We start from the raw sequence: 23939 nt of genomic DNA on the forward strand, positions 1-23939 counted from the left end.
CTGAAGTGGGGTCCTACATATCAAGCTTATTTGTAGAACCAGCTCTGGTTTTAATGGCAGGTTTTGTCTAGAGAATGTGAACAACATTTGTATATTTATATAAACCTTTTCCCTCTCTAAGTCTGCACTAACAGTAGACCTTGTAATCTGATTACTGAGAGGAATTGACCAGAATATCTAAAATTGCTGTAGATCTCCTTTGAGACTTAAAATTAAGGGACATTAGGTGGAAAACTTTTTAAGATACAGAGGAATCATAGACTTCACAGCTTTACTGTGAGGAGAAGGTCAAAGTTGGCTTTCTCACTAGATGTATTAGGAATAATTTGTGTATTTTTGCAGGCATTATTACAGCTTTCACTTTTGATGGGTGTTCAGAGGTCTGTGGGATGTTGGGTAGAGTACATAGTATTTACATTTCAAGATACCAGTCACTGACTTGATTCAGGTTACAAAAATTAATAGTTTGGTTTACCATTTGGGTTTCAAATTTGGAATACTTGGGAATTTGGAATAGCATTTGTAATACAGGTAATTAGGTGAGGTGAAAGGCAGAACCCTCATCTTTGTCTTTGCGGTAGTCGTGTTCAGAAGAAGTGAAGATCAAATTGTCAGCCAGCTGCTCTCCATAAACACCTGCTCTTCCTAGGGCTAGCATAGATAGCTTTGCCTTTCCATCACAAAGAAACGATGCTTCGTACACCGAATATCTGCTGAGGAGTGTATCCACGTGATAAGTCACAGACTTCTTGACAAGCCACAGCACCTACAAACTTGGAATACAACATTTCTAAACAACCAGGTAAGGCTGTGCCCATGTGGACCTCACTTGGTACCAACAGCAACCAGTGTATTGTGGACCTGGATGGGGAGGGTACACGCCATGCGTTCTCAGGCCTATCAGAGGACCCTTGCTGGAAGCCCAGATGCTTTTCCACACAAACGGAAAGGACAGAACACAAGGAGGGAGGGAGACACAAGCTGGGCTGCCTAGAACCTTGCACACTCCATGTCATGGAGGTGCCCAGCAGTGCAGAACAGCTACCTGGGTTCCTTTATCTGAATTTCGGATCCACAAATCACATTAAAAAACTCCAGAAGTTGTTATTGCTGCAGCTTAAACTTCCCAAAGCCAGCCATCATGGATGCTTGGTAGGAGGTGAAAAAACCCACACAGCAGTTGTTAAATTCACCATATGGAAGAGATCCCTTTCACTACAGAAAACTGGCAGTAGGCCTAGTGCCTTAACATCAGAGGAAGTCCTAGCTGAAGAGGGAGGATGAGGTTGGAATAAGGCACTCATACTGGTTACCTTGACCTGGAACTAAACCACTTGGCCCTAGCTAGTGTGGAGTGCAAGTATGGCCAAGACTCCTCAATTTCCAGTGACTACTGTGGTGGGTAGAAGGGAAGAGACCTCCGAGCATGGAGCATATGACCACCTATGCTTTTTTTCTTCATCCTTCACCATGAGGAAAAGGGAGGATGAAAAAGAGTACAGAAAGATGCTTCCTAGAAAAGAGAGAGGAGAGAGCTGACATGAAAGAAGAGCAGACACATTAACAACATCCCTCCGTGTATTCCAGGGAAGCTTCCACTCTCCCCCACCCTGAGGGTGTCCTCATTGCTCGTGATGCTGGTTCAGCTCTTCATGAGCTAGCAGGACACATTTTACTCTGTGCAGTCTAAGGAGGAATTCAACAAGAATTCTGATTTACACAGTGGATTTACACCAGAAGTGCCCATCCATTTCTGTAGGCACAGCAGTTTCTGTTTGCAAGAGTAAGAGAACAAAACCAGAGGCTAGTAACAGAAATGTTGATGTATTGGGTCTCTGAGATCACGTTTTCTTATATGGAAGGAAGTTTTCTGGGAAAGGCTCTTCCACAAGGCATAAAAAATGCTCAAGCCTCATATGACCTGAATATTAATAGAGATGGGACTAAGCTACAAAATATGGTGCTGTAAATTTTCACTTCTTGAGGCTTAGGTATTAGTAAAAAAATGAGAAATTACAGGAAAATTCTCATCTCTCATCAGCATTTTTCAATAGTAGTGTTGGCTATAGCAGATCTGCTTGAGGCTTGAAAAGTAGCAGAGAACTGGCACAGGGTCAATGTAACACCTCTTTTCTGGTAGAGATCAGGGAAACTACAGACCTAAAATATTCTATCCTTGAAAGCAAATTGGTAGAAGCTGTTCTAAAAACCAGAATTAGTAAAAAGAAGGAAAAAAAAAAAGAAAAAAATAAAGAAAAAATAAAAAGAAACCCATTTTGTAATATGCCATGCCTTAAAAAAAGTTCTTCGAGTACATCAGGAGAGACTCAGCTGATAAAGTGAGCTTGGGTTTCTGAAAGTGCTTGACAGGGTCCCTCACTGAAGGATTTGAAAGAAATTAAGTTACCATAAGAAGATGTGGGATCCATAAGAAACCCACATGTATAAATAACTACTTAAACACGGGAAACAATGTTAAGGAATAAATACTCAGTTTTCACAGTGGATAGAGAACTCCAGTAACATTCCCTAGGGATCTGTGCTGTGTTCTGTGCTATTTAAAATGTTTATTAACAATCTGGAAAAGAGAGAGAATTTCAGGAATGTAGACTTTACTGCTAATAGTAAGTATTGTAGGGAGATAAAGATGACAGCTGACTATAAAGGGTTGTGAAGAATCTTGCATTACTGATTGACTAGCCAATGAACTGCCAGATGAAATTAAATGAAGATAAATGTAGTATGCACATGGGATAAAACAGTACTAAATTTATATATACAGTGATTGATTGTAAGCTAACTGTACGAGGGTTACAGTAGAGAGGACTATGAAAATCTCAGTTTAATGCTGAATAGCACTGAAATAAAGCATATCAAACAGAATTTCTGGGAAAGGAAGAGAGAACAAAGCAAAAATCATCACTATGCCAGCATACTGATTCTTTTTTTTTTTTTTGCACATTTTGAATACGCTGTGTGGTTCACACTTTTTTGTCTCAGCAAGGGTGCAGCTGGACTGGAACCAGAAGGGTGGTAGGTGGAAATGAGCAGTAGGAGAGACTTCACTAAGTGCCGCTGTGGCTGTGGAGCTTATTCTCACAGGGCATTGCTGGTGCCAGAGGTACATAGGAGTTGAGAAAGAACTGACTGGAAACATTATTTGGAGAAGGCTATGGAGTAGATCACCTCTGGCTCAGGGAATTCCTGTGCCACAGATTTCTTAAAAGCTGGGAGAGTTTTCTAGGGAAATATTACTGTAAGCTTGCCCTAGAGAGCTGCTGCTGGTGTGTGTCAGAGACAGGGTACCGAGCTACGTAACCCATTCCTACGGGTTTACATTGTCAATGCACAAAGAAGAGCTGTTAGATTTGTACCCAGGATCAGAAACCCTCTCCTGCCATCCACTCCTTGTCTCAACCTTTGGACCATTGTGCCTGTATTACATTTTGACAACCTGATTAGCATGTAGCTACGTTACTTGAACTCAAGCTGAGATGAAGATATATTTTGTACTAGTTTGAAATTATGTGCTAAGGGTTTTGTAATTCAAGTGCTGTCTTCAGTTTACTAAGACTTGAAAGGCTCTGTTTCCAGAGGGTCACCACAGATGATCCTACATATAGAAACACAAGACAGTCTGCTAAAAATCTATCCAGAGACAACGTCTGTTCGTGCATGTTCAAATGATCATGCAGTATGTTTCATATCAATTGGTCCCAACTGCCACAATTCATTTCGGGTTTTTTGTTGTTGTTATTTTTTTAAGAATATGGTTATTAATCTAGCAAAGAGGTGGAAACACACACTCTGGCCATCAATTTGAGGGAATTTTATTTTAAGAAAGCACATATCTTTTGCTGGAAACTGCAATTTGTAACTGAAAACAGAACCACGTGGTAAATTCAGTGAGATTTTTACAATCAATCTATGATTCAGATGTACATGTTTGTGGTGACAAATTAGGACCTTGCAGAGAAATGTGAGAAGATCTTTTATGTTTTGCACTTGGAAACTACCACTTTGTTGAGAAACCTGTCAAACTAGTTTAGTGCAGAACTTTACTTTCTTCCTGTGCAAGTTATAAAGCCATGACTTATTTGTTTTGCTTACACAGCTAAGGTTTGACAAACAGTAAGTAGTTCAGTAAGGCAGAGGACTATTTGTACATACACTAAGAATATCCTTTTGATTTGGAGAGTGAGTTATTGATGCCTGCAAGAAAAGAACAATTTTCGCAGTTTTGTGAGGAGCATGAACACATCTTTAAAACTTTAGCCTTAGGGTAAGAACTAGGAGAAAATTAAAGCAGTTTCTGAAGTAATTCACCAACCATCTCCTAGAAAATAACCTAATCTGCTTGATTATTGGAAAAGACAAACTCCTTAATGGCTAGCATCAGCTGAAGCTGGTTTAGGATGTGCTTTGGCTGTTGCTGCTAAAAATTCCTGGTTTTTAAGACATATGTGAATGGTCATTAAGCGGGAGTACCGTCAAAGGAAATGCACTAAACATAAAGACAGCGTGATTAAAAAGTTATTTCTAGAATGTAATTCTGCTGACACTGACATCAAGAGTTGCATATTTTTGTTCATCTTATTAAGGTTCGGATTTCCTTTTATTTTTCTATGCAGACTATTATTTAGAGAGAAAAGAAAAGCTCTTAAGATCCCCAACTGTTTTCTCAGTTTGGTAAGTTACTGTGTGCACAATAGAGTGCTGCGAAATGATCTGTGAAATCTGGCTGGGTATCAGGCAGAGCATTCATTCTTTCTAGAAATGTCCTCCTTAAACTGCAACAAAGGAAATGGCATCATGCGTTAAAAAAATCTGTACACTTAAGTTGTCCATTTCACACCCCCCCCCCCAATCTGTGCTTAAAATAGCAATAACAACCTTGGTGCAGGGCATTTCCTGGCGATTAATAACCAGCCAGGGTTAATGGCCCTCAGCAGTGCCTCGGGCCATCAACTCCTCCCAGCCAGTCATTACTCCCTGGGAAATGCCCTTTTCTGGGTAGTTATTGTTTTAATATTAGGATGTAGAAGTTGCCATTGGATGGGGAGAAAACGACCTTGTGGCAATGTTAAAAAATAACACCCCAAATGGCAAAATTTTAAAATTATCAACAGTCAATGATCCATCAAAATTAAAATCTAAAGTTTGTAAGAATGACAAAATTCTGCTAGCCTTATTACCTGTGCAAAACATTTATCCCCCAAATACTTCTCCCCAATTTCTATTTCATGTTTGTCATAGGCAATTGGGTACATTACAAAACTTGATTTTTAAAAGGCACAGTAGCTTTGGCATTCATTTATACTGGCTGTGATATGATTAGTCTTTTATGAGGCACTGAGTATATGTGGTTTAGATAATTCTGCTTCTTCTCTTTTGTGGAATGTGTATTACAATAATAAGAAGAAAGCAAATTTATGTCTGATGAAAGTAGTAAGTAAGTATATGCTGTTCCTGTAGCCCATATTCTGCACTTAATTTCTGTGATGTGGTGTACATTTTAGGCATTCTGCTAGAGCTCTAATGAAGAACAACATGAAGGCTAGGTCTATATTTAAAAGTCTAGTTCACATACTTATGTAGGGTAGAATACTAAAAATAAAATTGCATCTAACTGCTGTCCTGGCAGAACCCTAGTGTGGATGCAATTATACCATCAAACTGTTTATTTTTGTTCAGGAGCAAAGAGTTTACTTTACTGATATGAACTGTGTCGATAGTAGGAGAGCTGGCTCTATGCAGACATGTTCTAGCTTAGACAAGAAAGGCAGAGGCACATGCTTGAATCTATCACAATTGGAGCCAGCTCTTAAGTCTGATTGACAGCAGCTGGACTATATCCCAGCCTCCTGTGCTTTCTGGGGTGGGGGACTGTGGAAAGATCTCAAATTCAGAACGAAATGTGGGAATAGGGGGTTCCAGGATGGTTTTTTTCCTTATTGGCTCAGAGGAACATGTAGATTAGCAGAATTCTTAGTGGGCTCTGAACTGATCTTAATCTACACCCTCAACAATGCTGATAGCTTCTGAACTTCTTATGCTCATTGAGTTTAAGAACTATGATCATAAACGTTTACATGGTCTTCTTCACCAGACTTCTCATATCTGTCACATTTCCACATTCTAGATCTCAGTTCACCCTGTTTTTCTATTTTAATTCATTTGTTATGTTCTAGTTGAAACTAATGAACTGTACTTGCTATTAAGGTTAAGTAGCAACTGCTAAACATGCAAAATCAGGTGGCCAGCAGGACCCAAAAAGCAAACTCTTTCTCTCTTCATACTGTATTAGTCTGATATACTTTTATGTGAACACAGACATGCCAACAAATTACTATGGGACAGCAAATTACTGTGTGTCAGTATGGTAAGCTACCCATATGCATATTTGTAACTTGCAGCAAGTACAAGCTAATTCCAGTTAAAATGAATTTCTTTAATTTTGGACGCAGCAAGCTGGACTTACCTTGTATTTTATGGGTTTTGAAAGACCACTGAAGCAGTCGATTGCTGCAGGTGTGCTGATGGCTTGTAACTCATAAATCAGCAGTAACTTGTTTGTGCATCTAAACCTTGTGTGCATATCTAGTGGCGATGGTATATTCTTTTAATTGTTGAAGGAAAAATGTGACAGTAAGTACTTATTTTCTGAACACTTAAACCCAAATAAATATTTTAAAGTCTTCTTTCAAGGAGACCTAAATACATCCTTTGTTATGAGCCACATAAATTAAATGTAAACTCTAAGAAAACAACAGTAGTTTTCTATCCTATTTCCTGCTGCTGCACCTCTCAGTTCACAACTCCCAGGAAGAATGCTTTTTCTCTGCTTTGTTTTTACATCTTTCTCATATTTTTTAAGCTCAGGCTTCCTAATCTGTTTCAAGTTTCATTTTTCTTTTAATTCTGTTTAACATTTTTGTTATAGAATTGTAGTTACGTTGATTGTTTCTGTCTATACATAACAGCTAGTTAAGGTCTTAGGTTTGGCAAAAAATTATATTGAAGCTCTATTCCTACATTTCAGGGTAACATTTCTAAAAATCTGTGGCACTTTTCTTGCAGTGTAAGAATCTGATAGGCTTATTCTTAGCCACACCATTCTTGGCCACCTAGCCATATATGGGGAGATATACCTCCATATTAAAATCTGAATACACTTGCAGAATGTTTCATTTCAGTTAACTGCAGCTCAGGTGAGAGTACCTAGAGGTTGTGTGAATTTTATAGGTACACCAAATTCTTACCTGTGAGGAGTATGTGCATCTCAAGGTAAAGGGTGGGCATTAAAAATAGCTGTAAGTCACATTTGCGTTCTCTTAATGTTGTACTGTTGACACCCCTCTGGTTCCTAGAAGGACTTCTGCCTCTGATTCTGCCAGAGACATCCACATTTCACCTGATTTATTTTCAGTTTATCTTTTGAGAAGCACACATATTCAGTACTGGGTCATTGAGAAAATCTTTCTAACACTAGATGGCAATTGGTCTTACAGTGCTTTCATTTGAATGAGACTATAATCCTATAGACTATTCAATGCATTTTAATTTTGAAACGTCCGATCACACAGCAGTATGCTGAACAAGTTACATAACAATTTTATTAAACATCCAAATATTTAGTGAAAATAGTAAGGCCTCTTTCAGTTTCTCAGCATCTTCAGAGAAGCTTCCCTGAAAGATGAAGAGGTGGTTGGAACTGTCAGTAGAGAAGGAAGGATTAGTCAGAAGGTAGCTGCCAACTTCCAGCCCTTAATTTTGTATCTTCTTTGCTGTTGGAGTGTAGCCAAAAAACTACTTGGGTCATCAGACATAACAGCTAGCTACTTAAGTAAATTATGATGTCTGCATGTAAAAAAAATAAAGCTACCCACTCATGAGCTTTTCTGATCATATCTCAGATGGGAGCACTGAAAACCTGCCATCGTGAGGTTTGGTGCATAGTGGCACTGTTGTTCACTGAATTTTTGGCCCAGCTGGGGGATACCAGGGGATAATAGGAAGGATATATGAAGAGATCAACAGAAAACATGGATTTTCATCTTCACTTCTTGAAAAGTTCTGTGCCTGAAAGAAAGTAGAGTTTCTTTCTTTGCTATGGGACTATTTTAATATAATTTTAAATTTAGAAATATTTATATACTAAACATTTTTCCAAATTAAAATATTTATTTATTCTTAAAAGTTTTTCTATAGTCAAGGCCAGGTTGGATCAGCCTTTGAGCAGCCTGGTCTAATGGAAGGTGTCCCTGCCCATGTCAGGTGGCTTGGAACTAGATGATCTTTAAGGTCCCTTCCAACCCAAACTGTTCTATGATTCTGTGATAGTCCATGAAACATGTTTCTTGCTTGCCTCATCTTCTTATCTTCTCTCTTCTCCTTTTAAAAATTTCTAAAATTTGTTATTGGCAAGAAGCTATTGAGTGTGAATTTATTGCTAATCATTTGAAAAGCACAAGAATTAATTTTGTATAAGAAATACTACTGTTGATACAGGTTTGTGGTTAAATGAGCCTAGGGCTCCCATCAATCTGGGCCTAAGAAACAGTGGTCTTCCACCAGGTCAGGAGGGCTCTCGTTCTTTTGGAGATGTGAAAGCTGGGTAGGAATCACTGAATGTATGCGAGTGCATCTGGTATTTGGCTTTGTTGCAGTTGAGGTTTGTGCACGGTGTGTGAGGGAGGTGGATGACATGTAGTTGTGGAGATGGCCTTGCTGCTGGGCTGTGGGTCTGATCTGTCTCTCAACAACAACTAAGTCTTATTAAAAAGCAAAGCTGTACGAGCTCAGATAGTGGCAGAAAAAGTAGAACTGAAGACTATGTTTGCTTTAGTACACGATAAAGGGGGAGAACAAAACCTGAAGGTAGGAAAGAAGGAAGAAAAATAAACACACTGGCCCTGCAAGATCACAGGAGGAGACAGTGGAGACAGCAATGAACCAGATCTCAAAAGGGAGCAAAGATGATAGCTTGGAGATTGCACAAGAGAACAAAAGGCAAAATATGGAGATAAAAGACAGGTTTGAACAAATACCAGACTGCAGCAGGTTCCTGTGCCTGGGGAAGGCTTGATAGGCTTAATGTCAGAATTGCTAAAGATAGGCGGCTCTCTGCTTGGTGCAAGGGTATGAAGTGATCATGAAGAGAATAAGGCAAGAATACTTGTTGATGATGTGTATTTTTGCAGGGATGGTTCATAGCAAAATTCAGGTTGGCAGGAGCCTCAGGAGGTGAGGTGAGCTAGGCCAACCTTCTGCTCAAAGTAAATTGGTTATGAAATCAGACCATTCAGAGAAGATTGCATGGATTTGGAGAGGATGCCCAAAGAAGTGGAAACTTAAGTGTTCTTCAAAAGAATCATTCTAGTGTCTGGAGGAGAAAGGCAAAGGGATCACAAGAAAATGAAGATCAATAGATAGAACAGTTACTATTATGTTACTGTGTGCATTGTAGCTTTCTACCATCCTTTCATCCATGCTTTCGAACAGGAAAATAACCCAGAAAACCTTTTTATAAGTGATCCTCAGTGAAGTTCTGGTGGGGATGAATCCCACTGGTCCTGCTCTGGCCATTGAAAAGATTCCGTGTTCCCAGCCCTGTGAACATTTGCAGATTGTCTCCTTTCATGAGGTGTACCTGTCTCATTAATCAGGCAGGTTTTGGAGTGTGAGGAAGCTCTCCTCTCTGTGAAGTCCAATAGCCAGGCCAGACAGGAGAGAATAGCGTTAAGGGACTGATAGGTCTCCCCCATGCAGCTGGCGTGTAAAGCCCTCAGATAATTTCCTGAAGAAAGGACAAGCCTTACAGCCTGTTCCCACACACCTTAATGACCATACCCTCATCTACCAGAACAGCCTAATGTAAGAGCTGTTTGTACAAAATCAGGTAAACTATCAGTGCTTTTCAGTATATCACTATGAGGATAATGGTGCACAGAGAGAGAGTGGGTGAGTTGTGGAGGATGCAGCCAGGCTGACAAAATCACTTACTCCTCCCAAACATTGCTTTGGCACCAGCAGTGTCACATGATGAAGTAGATCTTAGGTCTCTAAAGTGTAAAAGGGAGGGGTTTTTCTCCCTCTGAGCTACATTTTTCTCCTCTACCGGCATTGATACTGCTAGTTTTCTTGAGCCTTCAAATCCAAGGAAGTGGATTAAAAGAAGCCCTGGGGGTGATGGAACAAGGGAATAGATAGGATGGATTTCTGAGGGATACAAAGAGACAGATTTGAGCTGGGGAATTGCTAGCTGACTGAATGCAGGAGTTGGGGAACTCTGACAAAGTTATTCAGGGTGCATTTTGTCTCTTTATTTTCTACTGAATTTGTTTTCTAAAAAGTTAAGCTGCTTTGCTGCTAAGTAGTAGGGGAAATATATCTGCATGTGTCTAGAAGCAGTCAGGGACTGGAAGGGACCTTAGGGTTCCTTTTAGTCAACGGCTGCTCATTCCCTCCGTAGGAGCAGCCAACAGCCCTTGAACATATTTGTCTCCAGTTGGCTTCCCCTCTCAGAGTGGCACCCTGCAGAGAGTTGCCTGTGCTATTGTGAGAGTAACAGCAACAATTAGCGAGGTGCTCAAAGAACTGTGTTAAAAAGGACTGTGTGTATATCTGGGCAGATTATCTGATGAGAGAAAAATTTCTAAAGGTGGAGGAAAAACTCCACAAATTTGTATTGCCTTTTGTCAGCCTTGTTTTCCACATGTGGTCTTAAGAATCAATAATATGTCAGCACCCTGGTGTAAAGCTTTTGCTACAGGTCATAGCATGCATCTGAAATATCGTAGAATTAGATATATCCTTTTTCTGTTACCTTCTTGTAGCATTCGCTACATATCAAGGTGCCACGCTTAGATCACTGGTCGGCCCGGACCAGGGAAAGAGACAGATAACACACACAGTGTGAGCGCCAACTTCCCGCTTTTATTGCGCAGTTAATTCCTTTTATACTAACAAGGGGAGGTGGGGTTACAGGTACATCACAAGGCTGCAACTAACCCTCTAACTTTCCGTGACAACGCGAGATCTTCCGAACGCCGACCCCTACACCTTCTCCAATATTGTATTGGCCTCCTCTGCTTTCTCTTTAGTCAGTGTGAAAAGTACAGAAATACAGCAGGGGCATGGCAGATCCACAAGGCCTTGCAGGTATTGTTTGCAAGAAGTACTGCTGAAAACTGTCTTCACTCTCCTCCTGGATTCAGCCTTTGTTAACTTTTGTCTTTTCCTTCCAGTAATGCTAATTTCCATTCACCCATGCATTCGTTTTCAGTCATTACCAAAGAGACTGAAGATTGAACTAGGATAGGTTTCCTATGCAAAATAAAATCCCCAAGATTCTATCAAATTTCCAGGGAAGTCTTCAGCCACATGGGTAATTTTCAATGGACTTTCAAGGGTTTACCCGAAGCACTGAAATTTTTAACAGTCTATCATAAAATGGACATACTTTTTCTAATCGTGTAAAATATTTGAGTTTCCCTGAAGTGTTTCATGCAAGTGCTATATTTTCTTTCATTAAACAACTGCTTTGGGGAACTCGTATTCCATGGTCCCTTTTTCACTCTTCAGGAATTACCACATCTTAATTAAAGAGTGCCCTGAAGCATGGAAGGAGGTACAGGTGCATCAGAAGGTCTCTTTTTTTTCTGTCCCTTCATTTTGCTTTCAGTTGTATTCCAGGTTGGTAGGACTCTTATTAAATGTTTTAATGGAAAGTTAGCTTTTCATTTATCCATACTTTCCATGTACATGATCTGTGCCTACACGTTTATGTGTACAAGCAGAGCCAAGGGCATGGTAGCTCAACTCCTGCCCTGATAGTGGCTGATACGATGCTGAGTCTCACATGGCAAAGGAGCAGTTAGAACACCAAGATGCTCCCTTGTTTTCCTACAGGTGCAGCCGGTCCTAAAGAACATTCTGTTTAGCTTCATGCTCCCGTCAAAGCCACAGCATTCTGCTATTTTACAAAGAAATGGGTTTGTTCATAACGCTTGGGTTTTATTTGTCTGAGGATGGTAGATCCTAACAACTCTAGGCCTTAATTTGAAGTTATAGCCCAGTGTACTCACTGACATCCATCAAATAATCTCATTAAATAGATGGAATCTCATTGATAGAAGTAGAGTCATCATATGAAAATAACTGCCTTTGAAAATAAGTGTCTCCATTTAGCCTGAGAAGAGAATCTTTGTTGTTTTCCACTCGTGCTGATGTTGTGTGTGTGGTGGGGTGAGCAAATGGTAATATTTTCAAACTCCTATCATCAGCTTCTCTAGACTTATTTGTGTGCTGATAATGTTTGTCCTGTTTTTGTGTCAATCTGTTATATCTCACTGCCACTTCACTTTGAAAAACAAACTGGAGATCTCAATATAAAGTAACAAGGTAAAGATAGGGCTTTATTTGAAAGGTTTGCTACAGAAAGACAGCTAAATAATAAACATATTAATATCCCCTACTTGTCTTATTTTCATTTATTCAAATTATCTTAAATGTAATTTAAGTGCAAGTTAAGGAGGAAAACAGTGGATGGTTAGAGATTGTTAAATTATTTACTCTTCACTCCCTGAAAAAAGAAGAGAGAAGAGAAGCAGAATTATAGGTCAGCAGTGTCAAGACATTCTGCATTGCTTGTCTTTATCATCATGCAGAATCTTTTTATTAAGGCTGCATAGGAAGAATAGATTTATGGACTGAAGGTACAATGTTTAATATGTCCATATCCATCTAGATTGACAGTTGCTACCGACATGAATTTCCCAGGAGAGACAGTGTTACTGGTGTCAGTGGATGGCATCATTTACTTCAATGTTCCATTATTAAATTGATAACAAGATAATTCCTCTGCTTCTGAGAGACATGACAGGGTTTACAATTGTTAACTTTCTTATTGCATGGGATTTGATGTTCTAGGTAGTTTTTAATAAGAAGCTTATTTTTATTTCGGTTCTGCAACAAATGAAAAATTACAACAAGAAAATACAGAAAAAGAGAAACCTGCTTGGGTCTACAAGGCATCAAAATCAGACTGGTTTCTAGAGGGTTATTTTTACAACAGTAAATCTTTGTGCTCCCGTTGCTTTTCAGTACTGCACATTTAAGTGTGTTTGTGCAGTACAGAATATTTGCTGCAGTCGTACTCTTACCTTCTGAGGTGGGTGTTAGAAATGTTCTGTAGATTGGTAATTCTGGCTGGATGGTTTTGAGGATGATCATATCATCAGCCAGTGGCTATTTGGAAAAGCAGAGGACTGCTGCACTGAGTGGCAGTAAGCCTCCGAGAATCTTTCTGCTGGCAAGATGTGGCATAGCTGTGACTTGTCCTGAACCTGATGTTGTGCAAGAGGCAGGGTTACAGAGGCAGGCTAGTGGTACAAGTCTTGATAAAGTGGAAAATCTGTATCAACCCAAAAAGTCCTGTGGTGCTGTTGTTTATTCCCTTGCTGCTCGCTCTTTGCTACTGAGACTGCATCTAAGAGCTATTGGGTAGGGCAGAATCTGGTCTATGGTCCATATGTTTCATTCTTTCATGTGTGAAAAAAATATTTGAAGTCTATATGCAGAACGTGTGTTTTTTAGATCTTTACAAGATTGTTTATCGTGTCATTGAAATAGTTGAGGAGTGCTCAGTAAACTGTTCTTTATTAACATTTCATCAAGCACCAGGTGGACCACACGCTTTTGTAGCTAAATGTGTGGCAGGACCTTCAGGAAATGCTCTGAGTGTGTTGGCTTGTTACCATGTGTGGGTGAGAGATGGCGTGGGTCAGGACTGAGTGCACGTACCCCTCATTCAGACAGACGGGGGATTTTAATGCTGTGAAACAATGATTCAGCTGCCAAGAAGTTCTCCTATCCTAATGTGCTTGTGTAGATGTAGGTGTCTTTTCCACTGGTGAGTGATGAACTAAATATGCTATTTTTGCCATTGTTTTAGACAGACTGTATCTTCAGTGCCAAGCTTCTTCCTAGTAAATGCTTCCTGAAGAATTTTGGTTAAAAACATTTGAGTTTGTTCAGACTAAGCAGGTTGTGTGGCAAGGCTATACTGTGTTGTTTGGGAAGAAGAAAGTTGCCTTGAAAGGAAGATTGAGGTCATTCCATCTGACCCAAATACAAATACCTTCTGAAGTTCAGATTGATCAAGTATTTTGTGGGTATTTGAAATCTGGTACTTAACATAGTCTTCAGTCTCTGGACTTCCTCTATCCACAGCAATTATCCTGTTCCATATCTCTGCTTCCCAAACAGGTAGCTGTTACAAAACCAGTCCTTCAGCCTTCTTGAAAGCTCCTCTTGATTTTACAGCTTTCAGGGGAATGGTCTCTTCAAGATCATGTTAAGGATCTCTTTCTATTTCTGCAAGGGCTGTGCACATCAAAAATAAAACCCTGGGGATTTTTGGAAATGTATGAGAAAGCAGAAGCGGGTGCAGGTTGAGGCCAGCAGCAGTATCTAAATGGAGCATTTATGGACACTTGGTGCAGAACTGTCCTCAAGTCTGGTGCAGCAATGAGAAGGGACAGGCAGGGAAGAGAAAGCAGAAATTATACGGGTGGCTGAATTTCCTGAAGTGCAGGGAGGTTATGCACAGACCTGGAAGAATAGGTTAGGAACAGATACAGGCTATGGCCTGTGTTAGATGACCAAAATAAATATGGTTATTATAGGCATGAGGGTAGAGGATTGTGATTCCATTGTATCTGTTGGGAAGTTTTCTTAAATTTTCAGGAACTGACAATGTTCACATTTAAATCCATCCCCCTGAGATTTTTTTCAGACTCTCTGAGTGTACTGAAACTCCCTTATTCCCTGCAGAGCGATACAGGACAAATGGTGATTGTCTGCCTAGAGTTTTATTGCTGTCTGGCTTTAAATAGGTGTTCTCAGGACTGTCTGACCCAAAGTAGGCCCAGTTATTTTTTTTAATCCTTCCTTTTGTTTTGAAAACTCTTGCAGTGAATTCCATGTGTTAGGGAAGGAAGATCACTTGAAAACATACACAGTGGCAAACCTCATCCTTTTTATTTCTTTTAGTGCTGTTGCATTCATGAGACATCCGCATAGAGATAATGGAGGAGAAAAAAGCATTTGCAAGGGAAATAGATTCTAGTTTAAGCTTCCAGGGGATTATTATAAACAGGGAGAAAAAATATTTTAAGGATTATGAGAAGTACTTTGTCAGTGTCCTTTTAAGACGAACAACTACTAATGCATTAGTTACAGAATAGCGTGAAATGTAGCTTTTTACTAGGTGCTTTAGCTAGGGTATGTTCATCTTATAATCATGTCCTAAATGGTGCATTATATACCCTCCCTTTTCCATCTCCCCTCCCTCCAACAAAAAAAAAAAGTTTTATTGTAGATCTTCTTCCATGAATGATCAAGAAAATCTTGTACACAGACCAGTGTCTGATGTTACAAACATGTGTTTGTCCCTTTATAGGCATTTGGAGAAATTGTCTATCACCTTGTGTAATGTCGGGGCGTAAAGACCTTGTCTGGTGACGTCTGTCACAGCGATCATCAGGGAGGGAGCGGTGTCTGCAGGGCCGCCACGCTCCTTGACGCAGGGCGGGGTAGGCAGGATCTCTCAACAACAGGCAAAATAGCAGTTTGGATGAAGAAGAAGAGGGAACAGCATATGCCAGCTATGCTTCTGATCTGGAATAAGGAATGGGCCAGGGATCCCACTGTGCTTCAGTCATGCACGGTTTCGCAGGCAGCCCCCACTCAAGCTATGACAAAGCTGCAATTTAGTCAACCTTCATTTACCACTTACTACACTTCAGCAGCAGTTCTATTGTAAGATTTGTCAGTAGTCTGCTTTTGTAAGCCAGGCAAGCGTGGTGCGGCCTTGCACTTGTGGTTCAAACAACTGTAATTAAGCTCAGGTTGCTACTGCAGATTTCAGGAGTCAAAAGGAAGGATGTGCTCTCTGAGGATGCTCCTGGGCTGGGCCATGTGCTGGACTTTCATGAGACACAACTGTTTGGGGCTATTAAAGTTACAGGGTTGGTAATGTGGTACATGGCATTGCAGGCACCAAAGATGGGGAAAAAAAAAATAGTGAGAAGAGGCTGAGAAACTGAAATTTGATACAACTTCTGTTTATCACTTTCCAATAGAAACTCTGATTCTTATCACTTGTTATTCTTACTTCTTTCTTGCTATTCTCTTTCTAGGTAATAGGAGACAATATTCTATGTTTTCTTTATAAATTATAAATTTCTTTATAAATGTGTGATTTAGGAGTAGATTCAAACCTCAAACATCACAGATAGTGTCCCTAAATGTCCACATACGATTTTTTTTTTTTTTTTTTTTGTCGTGGGTACTGATTCCAAATGAAAAGACCGTAGAGGGGAAGAACAGTCACTTGAGGAGGGACAGCTTTGTTAACATGGAGTGCTGGAGGACCTGTTTCTACCTAGGAATTAAGTTTAATTTCAAGTTATAAGAGAACACTGGGGAAAAGAGGAGAATAAAATCCCTACTTTCTTAAAATTTTCATTATTCCCTCTGAGATCATGGTTTTCATGTGAACAGTCACAGCAGAAATGTAATTTTTGCTTTCAGTTATTTTTGTTATTGTAAAGCACTGCTTCTGTCAAAAGTATGTACTTAATTTTAAACGTGAATGCTAAAACTAATCAATATTAAATAAACATGTTGTCTTAATTAACAGCTTTTTGAAACATCACAGCTCTTGTTCCTCCTCTTTTGTACACTCCCAGCAGAATTTTCAAACTTCATTAATAACACTTGACATAACCTAACTCAGCTACTTGTGAATATAGTCAGCCACCTTTGTTGTTTTACAACTTTTGCTGCTGAAAAATTTGGTTTGTTTTAAAGCTGAATTGTGTAGACTTCTGATATACTTTGGATTGTGAATGCAACTGTGAAAACCCTTATCATGTTGTCAGTGTCTGAGTTGTTTGGGGTTTTTTTTGCTTTGGTTAGTTTATAAAAAGTGTGAATTTGACAAGATAGTTTCTAGCTAACTTCCAGTTAGTGCATATTTTAACTAGTTTCTTACTCTAAATTTTTCTGACATATACTTTCTTAAATCAATTTTTCACAATTTGTGTGTTTAAAAATATTAGAGTCTTTTTAAAGAGATTTATGTTTATTTCTGGAGTACTCAAATTGTCTTGAATATTCAAATAGAACATAGAGCAAATTCTGTTTCATAAACATTCGGCCTATAGAGCTATATAAGGTTTTTCACAATAGAAAAAAGGGTGGTATAGGAGAGAGAGTCTTTTCCTCTGTCAAGAGGGTAATAAAAGCATGACCAGTAATGATTGTGTGCATTTAGTGAAAAGCTTGGTCTTAAATATTTATGCTGGAGGTGCGCACAGATGGGCACCTGCAGGCAAGGCAGGCACTTCGTCAAAGGCTTTCCTTCTCAAAAGACTCCCATCTTGCAAACGTCACCCAGAAAGGTGGGTGGGTGGAGGTAGTCTGCAGGTAGGTGGGTGGTAGATTGATAGGTACGGATTCATCACAGCAAAACAATGGAAATAATGGAAATAATGATGATGATAAGTGGTATTGTCCTTTTAAATGAATAGATTGTAATCTCACCATGTCTAATTTTCTCCATTAGCTGCCTTCCTTTTTAAAGTATGTTTCCCTCCCTTCTGAAGATACCAAATATCCTTCTTATGGAGATAATTTGGGAGTTTATAGTTTCCAACAATTGTGTGTATTGGACAATTTTTCTATACTATGCTTTTCAGTATTTTACCTTACATGAATGAGTCATTAACCCTCAGCGTTACGGGAAAGTTCAAGAGAAGTGTTATACTGACTGGGAGTGACAGATTAAGCTCATCCCAGATATTAATACTGACAGTAAAACTTGTTTGGAAAGCAAAAAAGATTAAAACCAAATTTCATCCTACCTGTGAATCAAACGTCTATGTGAAACTTTCATATGTTTCACGTAAGAGGGCCAAATAATCAAGAGTGTGGCCAGATGTTTTTCTGTTCTCCTCCCCTGGAGTTTCCTTTGATGTACACAGACTGCGCTGGTACTGTGGTCATAAGTTCTGTGACTTCTTTTTCTGATTTAACCTTTTAGCTGCTGCAATATAGGTCTCTGTTGCTTTTTTCCTGCAAACCTCATCCTTCCACGAAGTCCTCCATGCAGGATTTCCTGGGCTGAATTCTCTGCTAATTGTACCACAAATATATTAACTTCTGAGTTTCAGTGTCTGATGATCTTTGATGGGTCTTAAATAGAAATTAACATTGTTACTTAAACTGGACATCGACCAGAGGAGTAGTTAACATTTGTTTAACAGTAAATAGCACTGTGCAACTGGAAAGGTGTGAGTCCAGCTGCCCTCCCCGAAGAATCCTATTAAAACTTACTTTACCTAAACACTTGAACCTCAGTAAAGATATTGGAGGCAGCAGCAGCTACAGGCAGAATCTGGACCTGAAAGGTGCTCAGTGCAGTGAGGAGGAAAGGCAATACAATGAAACAGCTCTTGGGGAGCTGGGGCCACAGCCAGCAAATAGGAAATAAAATGTATTGTGGGAAAAGAAAAGCTGGGATTTCCCTGTGCCACTCTGCCTGTCCTCCTAGATTTTTCCAATATCCTACAAGTCTCCTCCCAGTTGCCTCTACACAAAACAGTCCCAGCTGCCTGTCACTGTCCTTAACTTGCATAGTATGAGATTACAGGGAGCTGGTTTTGGTGTAACCTGCCTTCCTGAAGTCAGCTGGAATATTGTGTTCATACGCTGCTTTGTTAAACTCTTGCATTTATGTCTTACCTACCTCTAAAGGGCCCCAAGTAACTTCTGGCATTGTATAAATAGTAAATAACTTAATTCCCCTGACCTCAGAAACAAATACCTTTGACAGTTTTCCTGGTGGACTCTGTGTCTGTGACAACCTTTGTTCTCACTTTATTGCATGGCAAAGAGAATGCGAAGTTCTCTATGTATTTGACTACACCTGCTGGTTTTCCTTAATGACTTAAAAAACAGGGATAAAATAGATGACTTTGTATACTACTTCTCATCCCCAGTGAAATATACAGCTATATTTCACTATACATGCTAGTAGTATATAGCTGGTAGTTCCCATATGCAGGTAGGGGTAGTTAATGTCTGGAGTCCCAGTAAAGAACTATATTACAAAATCTGTTAACATGGCTTAAAATGATTACATATATATTCTTTTCAGATTCTGATTGCCAGTATCATGTGCAGCTATAGCAGGGAGGACTGGACTGAACTTTCAAAAATGGCTGAGGTAATGGTTTCCTAAATGTATTTCTGCATCTTTTTTATTCTCCTTAAAAACAAGAGCTGCAATAAGGAATTTCTTGAAAGAAATACATTCAAAGTGAAAAGCGAGAATTTAAAGCGTGACCATTATAATTTGTTTATTCTGTGTTTTCATTAAAATGACAGAAATGTAAATTTAAAGGAAATCTGTTCCATAAAAATAGTCCCTTGGATTTTTAAGCAGTACCTGGAAAGCCTTTAGTCTTTGAATCTATATACTTTTTATTTGCATTTTAAGCAAACTGTATATTATGACGGATGCCCTGATAAAATTTAATTCTACCTTTGAGAGCCTAACTTGATCTTACCTTGCCTACAGGCATACTAGTTTGACAGCACCAGAAGAAATTTTGAATATAAAACTCTTGAATATTTAAAGTATAAAAGGCTCATTTAATGCTATTCTAGTTTTAATACAGACTTTCAAAAATGATAGCAAAGAAAGCCAGCATATATAATAGCAGTCAGCAGGCTTCCTATAATATAAATCTAATCTCACACACATGCAAACAGACTATACACCTGAAATTTTGATTCAGTTTGAAAGAAAAAAACTATTTAAAAACATGTACCTGTGTCCACAGAGAATAGTACAGGAAATACTTGATTAAGACCGCAGTAATTTCATTCAGAAAGGTGTCTATATCTGAATGTAATACAAAGTTGTTATTTTTAAATAAAACTGGTTTTCTCCATGTAAAGTATCTAGAGGAAATAAAAAGCATAGTTTCAGATCAATAAAGGAAGGTTTTAACAAATCTAAGCAAAGAAAAAAAATTAGCTTGTCGTTATTGCTATCATTAGCTCAGATCTAAGTGTTTTATAAGTATTATAAATTTTTTTATATATGTTTTTGTTTATGTATAGCTATGGGTGTGGATATTCTGAATTTGTGTTTTCATATGGCTGAATGTGTGTGTTCGGACATTGTTGTTTCTTTATTCACGGTATCCTAAGCCCTCCTATGATGTGTGAAGACACTTCTCCATTTTCTTTGGGCATTTCAAACCTATGAGGGAAAAAATAGCTTAGGGGACTTAGAGAAGTGAATTAAACATTATCAGTAATTAGCTTGGTGATCTTCAACACTAGTCCATTTTATACCTATATTTACCTAATTGACCATGAAATCTTTTGTGGAATCCGTGCTTAATGGGAGCAGTACTGCTTTTAAACTAAGATGAATGGCTTTATTGTGCCATTTGCTCCTCTTTTTTTAATCCAGTGGTACTGCTATCTAGCTTTAAGACAGATATTTCCAATGTGTTTGTATTTATGTTACACCTTTAGAAAGAAGTAGTTATTTAAATGCACTCAGTAGTGTGTAACCTGTGTGATATAACTTTCTTCCACAAAGAAGTTGTTAGTCTCCACTCTGTGGAGAGCAGCACACTTGTTTGGGGTGCTCTGGAAAAGAGCAGTGCTATTTAATTGCATGCGTAGGAACCTACCTAGAAGGTAATAGATGTGGCTTTCCAAAGAGCAGAAGCCCCAGAAGGTACCGCAGTGCCTCTCGGCAGGAGGACGACCTATTCATACAAAAGGTCAGCTTGTCACGGAGGCCGACAGCACCAGCAACAGCGCAGCATGGCTGGGCTTGCAGAGCTGCTCAGGACGTGGAGGATTCCCAAAAGTGATGGAAGGCTTCTCCCATGCTCGTGCACTTGGGGAGCTGCTGAACCATGGCCACGCAGCAGGCAAAATTACTGCTGTTCAATAAGCAAAAACAAAATGCAAATGCAAAACAAAATACTCGTTACAGCCACGTGGGAGGCAACAGGAGAGATCATCCTCTCAGGCTGGAGCAGTTCGGCAGGGAGGAGGAGGAGCATGGTTGTGTGCTGCCCTTGTACGCCTTGGCTCGTTTGCCTTTTTAATTGTAACTAATAGAGGGTGCTGAAGAGGAATTAGCATGACTAATATGTTTGTATGGACTTCTTTTAATACTCTCTTGTTTGACTTCAGAAATAAAAATATTTAATGACAAAAGCTATGGCACAGTCCAGGTGCCTGCAGAAAATTTAGAGGCTAAATTCGTTAAAGCAGAAAGGAGAAATTTACTACTGAGTCACATTTCTTCAGAGCACAGAAGCACCTGTGTAACACTGACTACTGAACCTCGCTCTCAGTGCTGCCCTAAGGCCCTGTAATTATATTTCATTTTTTTAACATTTTTCAGAACCAGCTCCTTATTGTACCTGTCTTTTTTTAATTTATTGTTTACTTTAATTTCCTTTGTAGTTTTGGGAAGCCACATCAGTTTTTGAAATTTTTTCTCTGTAATGATCAACACATTTCTTTTTCAGACTATCATAACCATAGCTTTCTCTCTTTAAAAAAAAGAAGAAAAAAAAGAAATGTCTAAAGAAATCTATTTAACATGAACAGTAAATGCTACAGGAAAGAGTACCTTACTTGAAGTTAATTTTGCTTTTTTTTTCCTTTTGCATGTTTCATAGGTTGCTGGTGCAGATGCGCTGGAGTTAAATTTATCATGTCCTCATGGTATGGGGGAGAGAGGTATGGGCCTCGCCTGTGGGCAGGTATGACTGTAACCGCAATCTCTTTCATGTCTCTTCAGCAATCCTGTACTACCTCATTGATAGTTACACCTCGGGGAGAAGACACAAGCAGCAGATTACTAGCTTGAGATTTTTAGGTTGAATGTGTTTAAATATTTATTGCTGAAAGAAAAAAAAAAAAGGAAGACAGAAGCTGAGAATATACAAAATGCTTAGTTTTGCTGAGAACAAAAATGCATTATGTATTTGACAAGGAACAAGATGAAAACAAATAATTTCCAAAAAGTGCTTGGACAGAATTTGTTGGTTTCCATTTCAGTGCCCTGTAGATATCTTTTAGATCACAACCCGGTAACTACTGCATATATCAATATGATTTTGAAGGACATGAGATATACACACATTTCATTTCACAGTTTTTAGCATATGAACCTAACTGTATTTTAGAATCACAGAATAGGGCATACATTCTGGTAGTGCCACCTACAGTTAATGTCTTCTCTCACAAGAGCCTGTGTTCTATAACCTATAGATTTGATGGTTTATACAGTTTAGGTTGGAGTTATCCATGCCTGATGTCTCTGTCATGTAGAAATCTGATACAGAGTTCATTAATACGTCCTGTGACTTCAGTTACGACAATGTGTGTTGTTTTGCCCGTGAAAAGAAAACAAGCATGCACAAAAGCCAGTTCTCATACTAATATCCTTTTGAAGTTTTCAGATTTTTGCATGTTTTGGTCATGGTTTGAAATTTGTTTTGGCTCTGAAACATGCCCAGATGTGATGAACTTGGAAGTCTCTGAAAACTCTTGGTTCACAGCCTACCAGGAGAGATTTTCTAGCGTTTGACCATCAAAGTTTCAGAAGTCTGAAGCCTGTTTGATTTCTCATCTTTCTACGTTTTGGGGAGAGGAGAAAAAGATGAGGAAGGAGATGCAGAGTGGGAATCATGATTACGTGCCCTAAAATTGACGCACACTATTCAGTTGATCCCCTTTGAGGGGGCTAGTAGACATCTTAATTCATCCTCACTTCCTCACTTAAACACAAAACTTTTATGAACTGAGTTGTGGTTGGATAACTAAACCATTAATTTTCTAAAACTTTTAGTAGGGAGGCAGTAGGGGCTGTAATCATTTCAGTGCAACTGTGGACACACTTCAGGTGTAGCTTTATCATAGCAATACTGTCAGGCACAGCGCACGGGACATTTTATTATTTTCTGTGAACAAAATTATGTCAATCTGCTCCATGCTATAGATTATTATTTTAAATGAAAGCAATCTGGATGCTTTTTGTGGCCAGTGGTCATTTACGAAAGTTGTGATTAAAAATGGGGCAGAATTATAAAAATCCTTCAGGACCACACTAGCAAAATGGTAATAGTTATTATTAATTATTTCCCTGAATTGCATTCAACAGCAAAGAGCTATAGTAGCTGTTTTTATAAGCTTATGAAGCAATTTCCACCCTTCACTCTGCAGAGCGTAACTCAGTAGTTTGGGTTGTCCCCACCTGAGATGGCAGCATGCTGTAGAAGGATGTGGTTTGGTCACGGAGAGCCCTGAAGGTTTCACACAGAAGCTGAAAACAGTCTCCTTTCAAGTACTCTTTTTTTCCCTTTTTTTTCCTTTTTTTTTTAATGCATATGTTATTTCCAGCTTTCGCTGGTTGGAATAATATGTGCAAGTGAAGTTGCTTAGATGTGTAGTCAGTAGGGAGCTGTCTGGCTACATGAGGTTTTACATATCTTTCAGCTATTGTAAAATCAGAGAACCAAATTCAAAATCTTAGCACTCAGGGCTATCGTGTGGATTTGTGACTCTCCTTGGAGATCAGATCCATAAAGCAAGAAGATGATTACATTATATATACATGTATGTTTGTATAATAATAAAATTTCTCTCTTCTTTTGAATATTTGAATATTGAATATTTTGGATATTCTTTTGAATGTTTAATGTATACTACACTTGCTTATTAAATATATTCTTGTGTTTTCTTAACTCTATCACCAAAATGAGAGCTCAGAAAAGAATCTACTTCTTTAGACAAATAAAAGAATAAAACATCCATCTTTAGAG

General features: G+C 38.9%; 1 protein-coding gene across 3 annotated transcripts in view; it reads left to right on the plus strand.

Moving 5' to 3' along the window:
* DPYD (dihydropyrimidine dehydrogenase) overlaps positions 1 to 23939 on the plus strand; it is a 371706-nt gene that overhangs the window by 234868 nt on the left and 112899 nt on the right. For all 3 annotated transcript variants that reach the window (XM_075038929.1, XM_075038930.1, XM_075038931.1), the window contains exons 15-16: positions 19229 to 19297; positions 21792 to 21875. In XM_075038929.1, the coding sequence (XP_074895030.1) occupies positions 19229 to 19297; positions 21792 to 21875 (153 nt within the window). The remainder of the gene's footprint in view (positions 1 to 19228; positions 19298 to 21791; positions 21876 to 23939) is intronic.

This window comes from Buteo buteo, chromosome 10, assembly GCF_964188355.1.
Source record: "Buteo buteo chromosome 10, bButBut1.hap1.1, whole genome shotgun sequence".
NCBI lineage: Eukaryota > Metazoa > Chordata > Aves > Accipitriformes > Accipitridae > Buteo > Buteo buteo.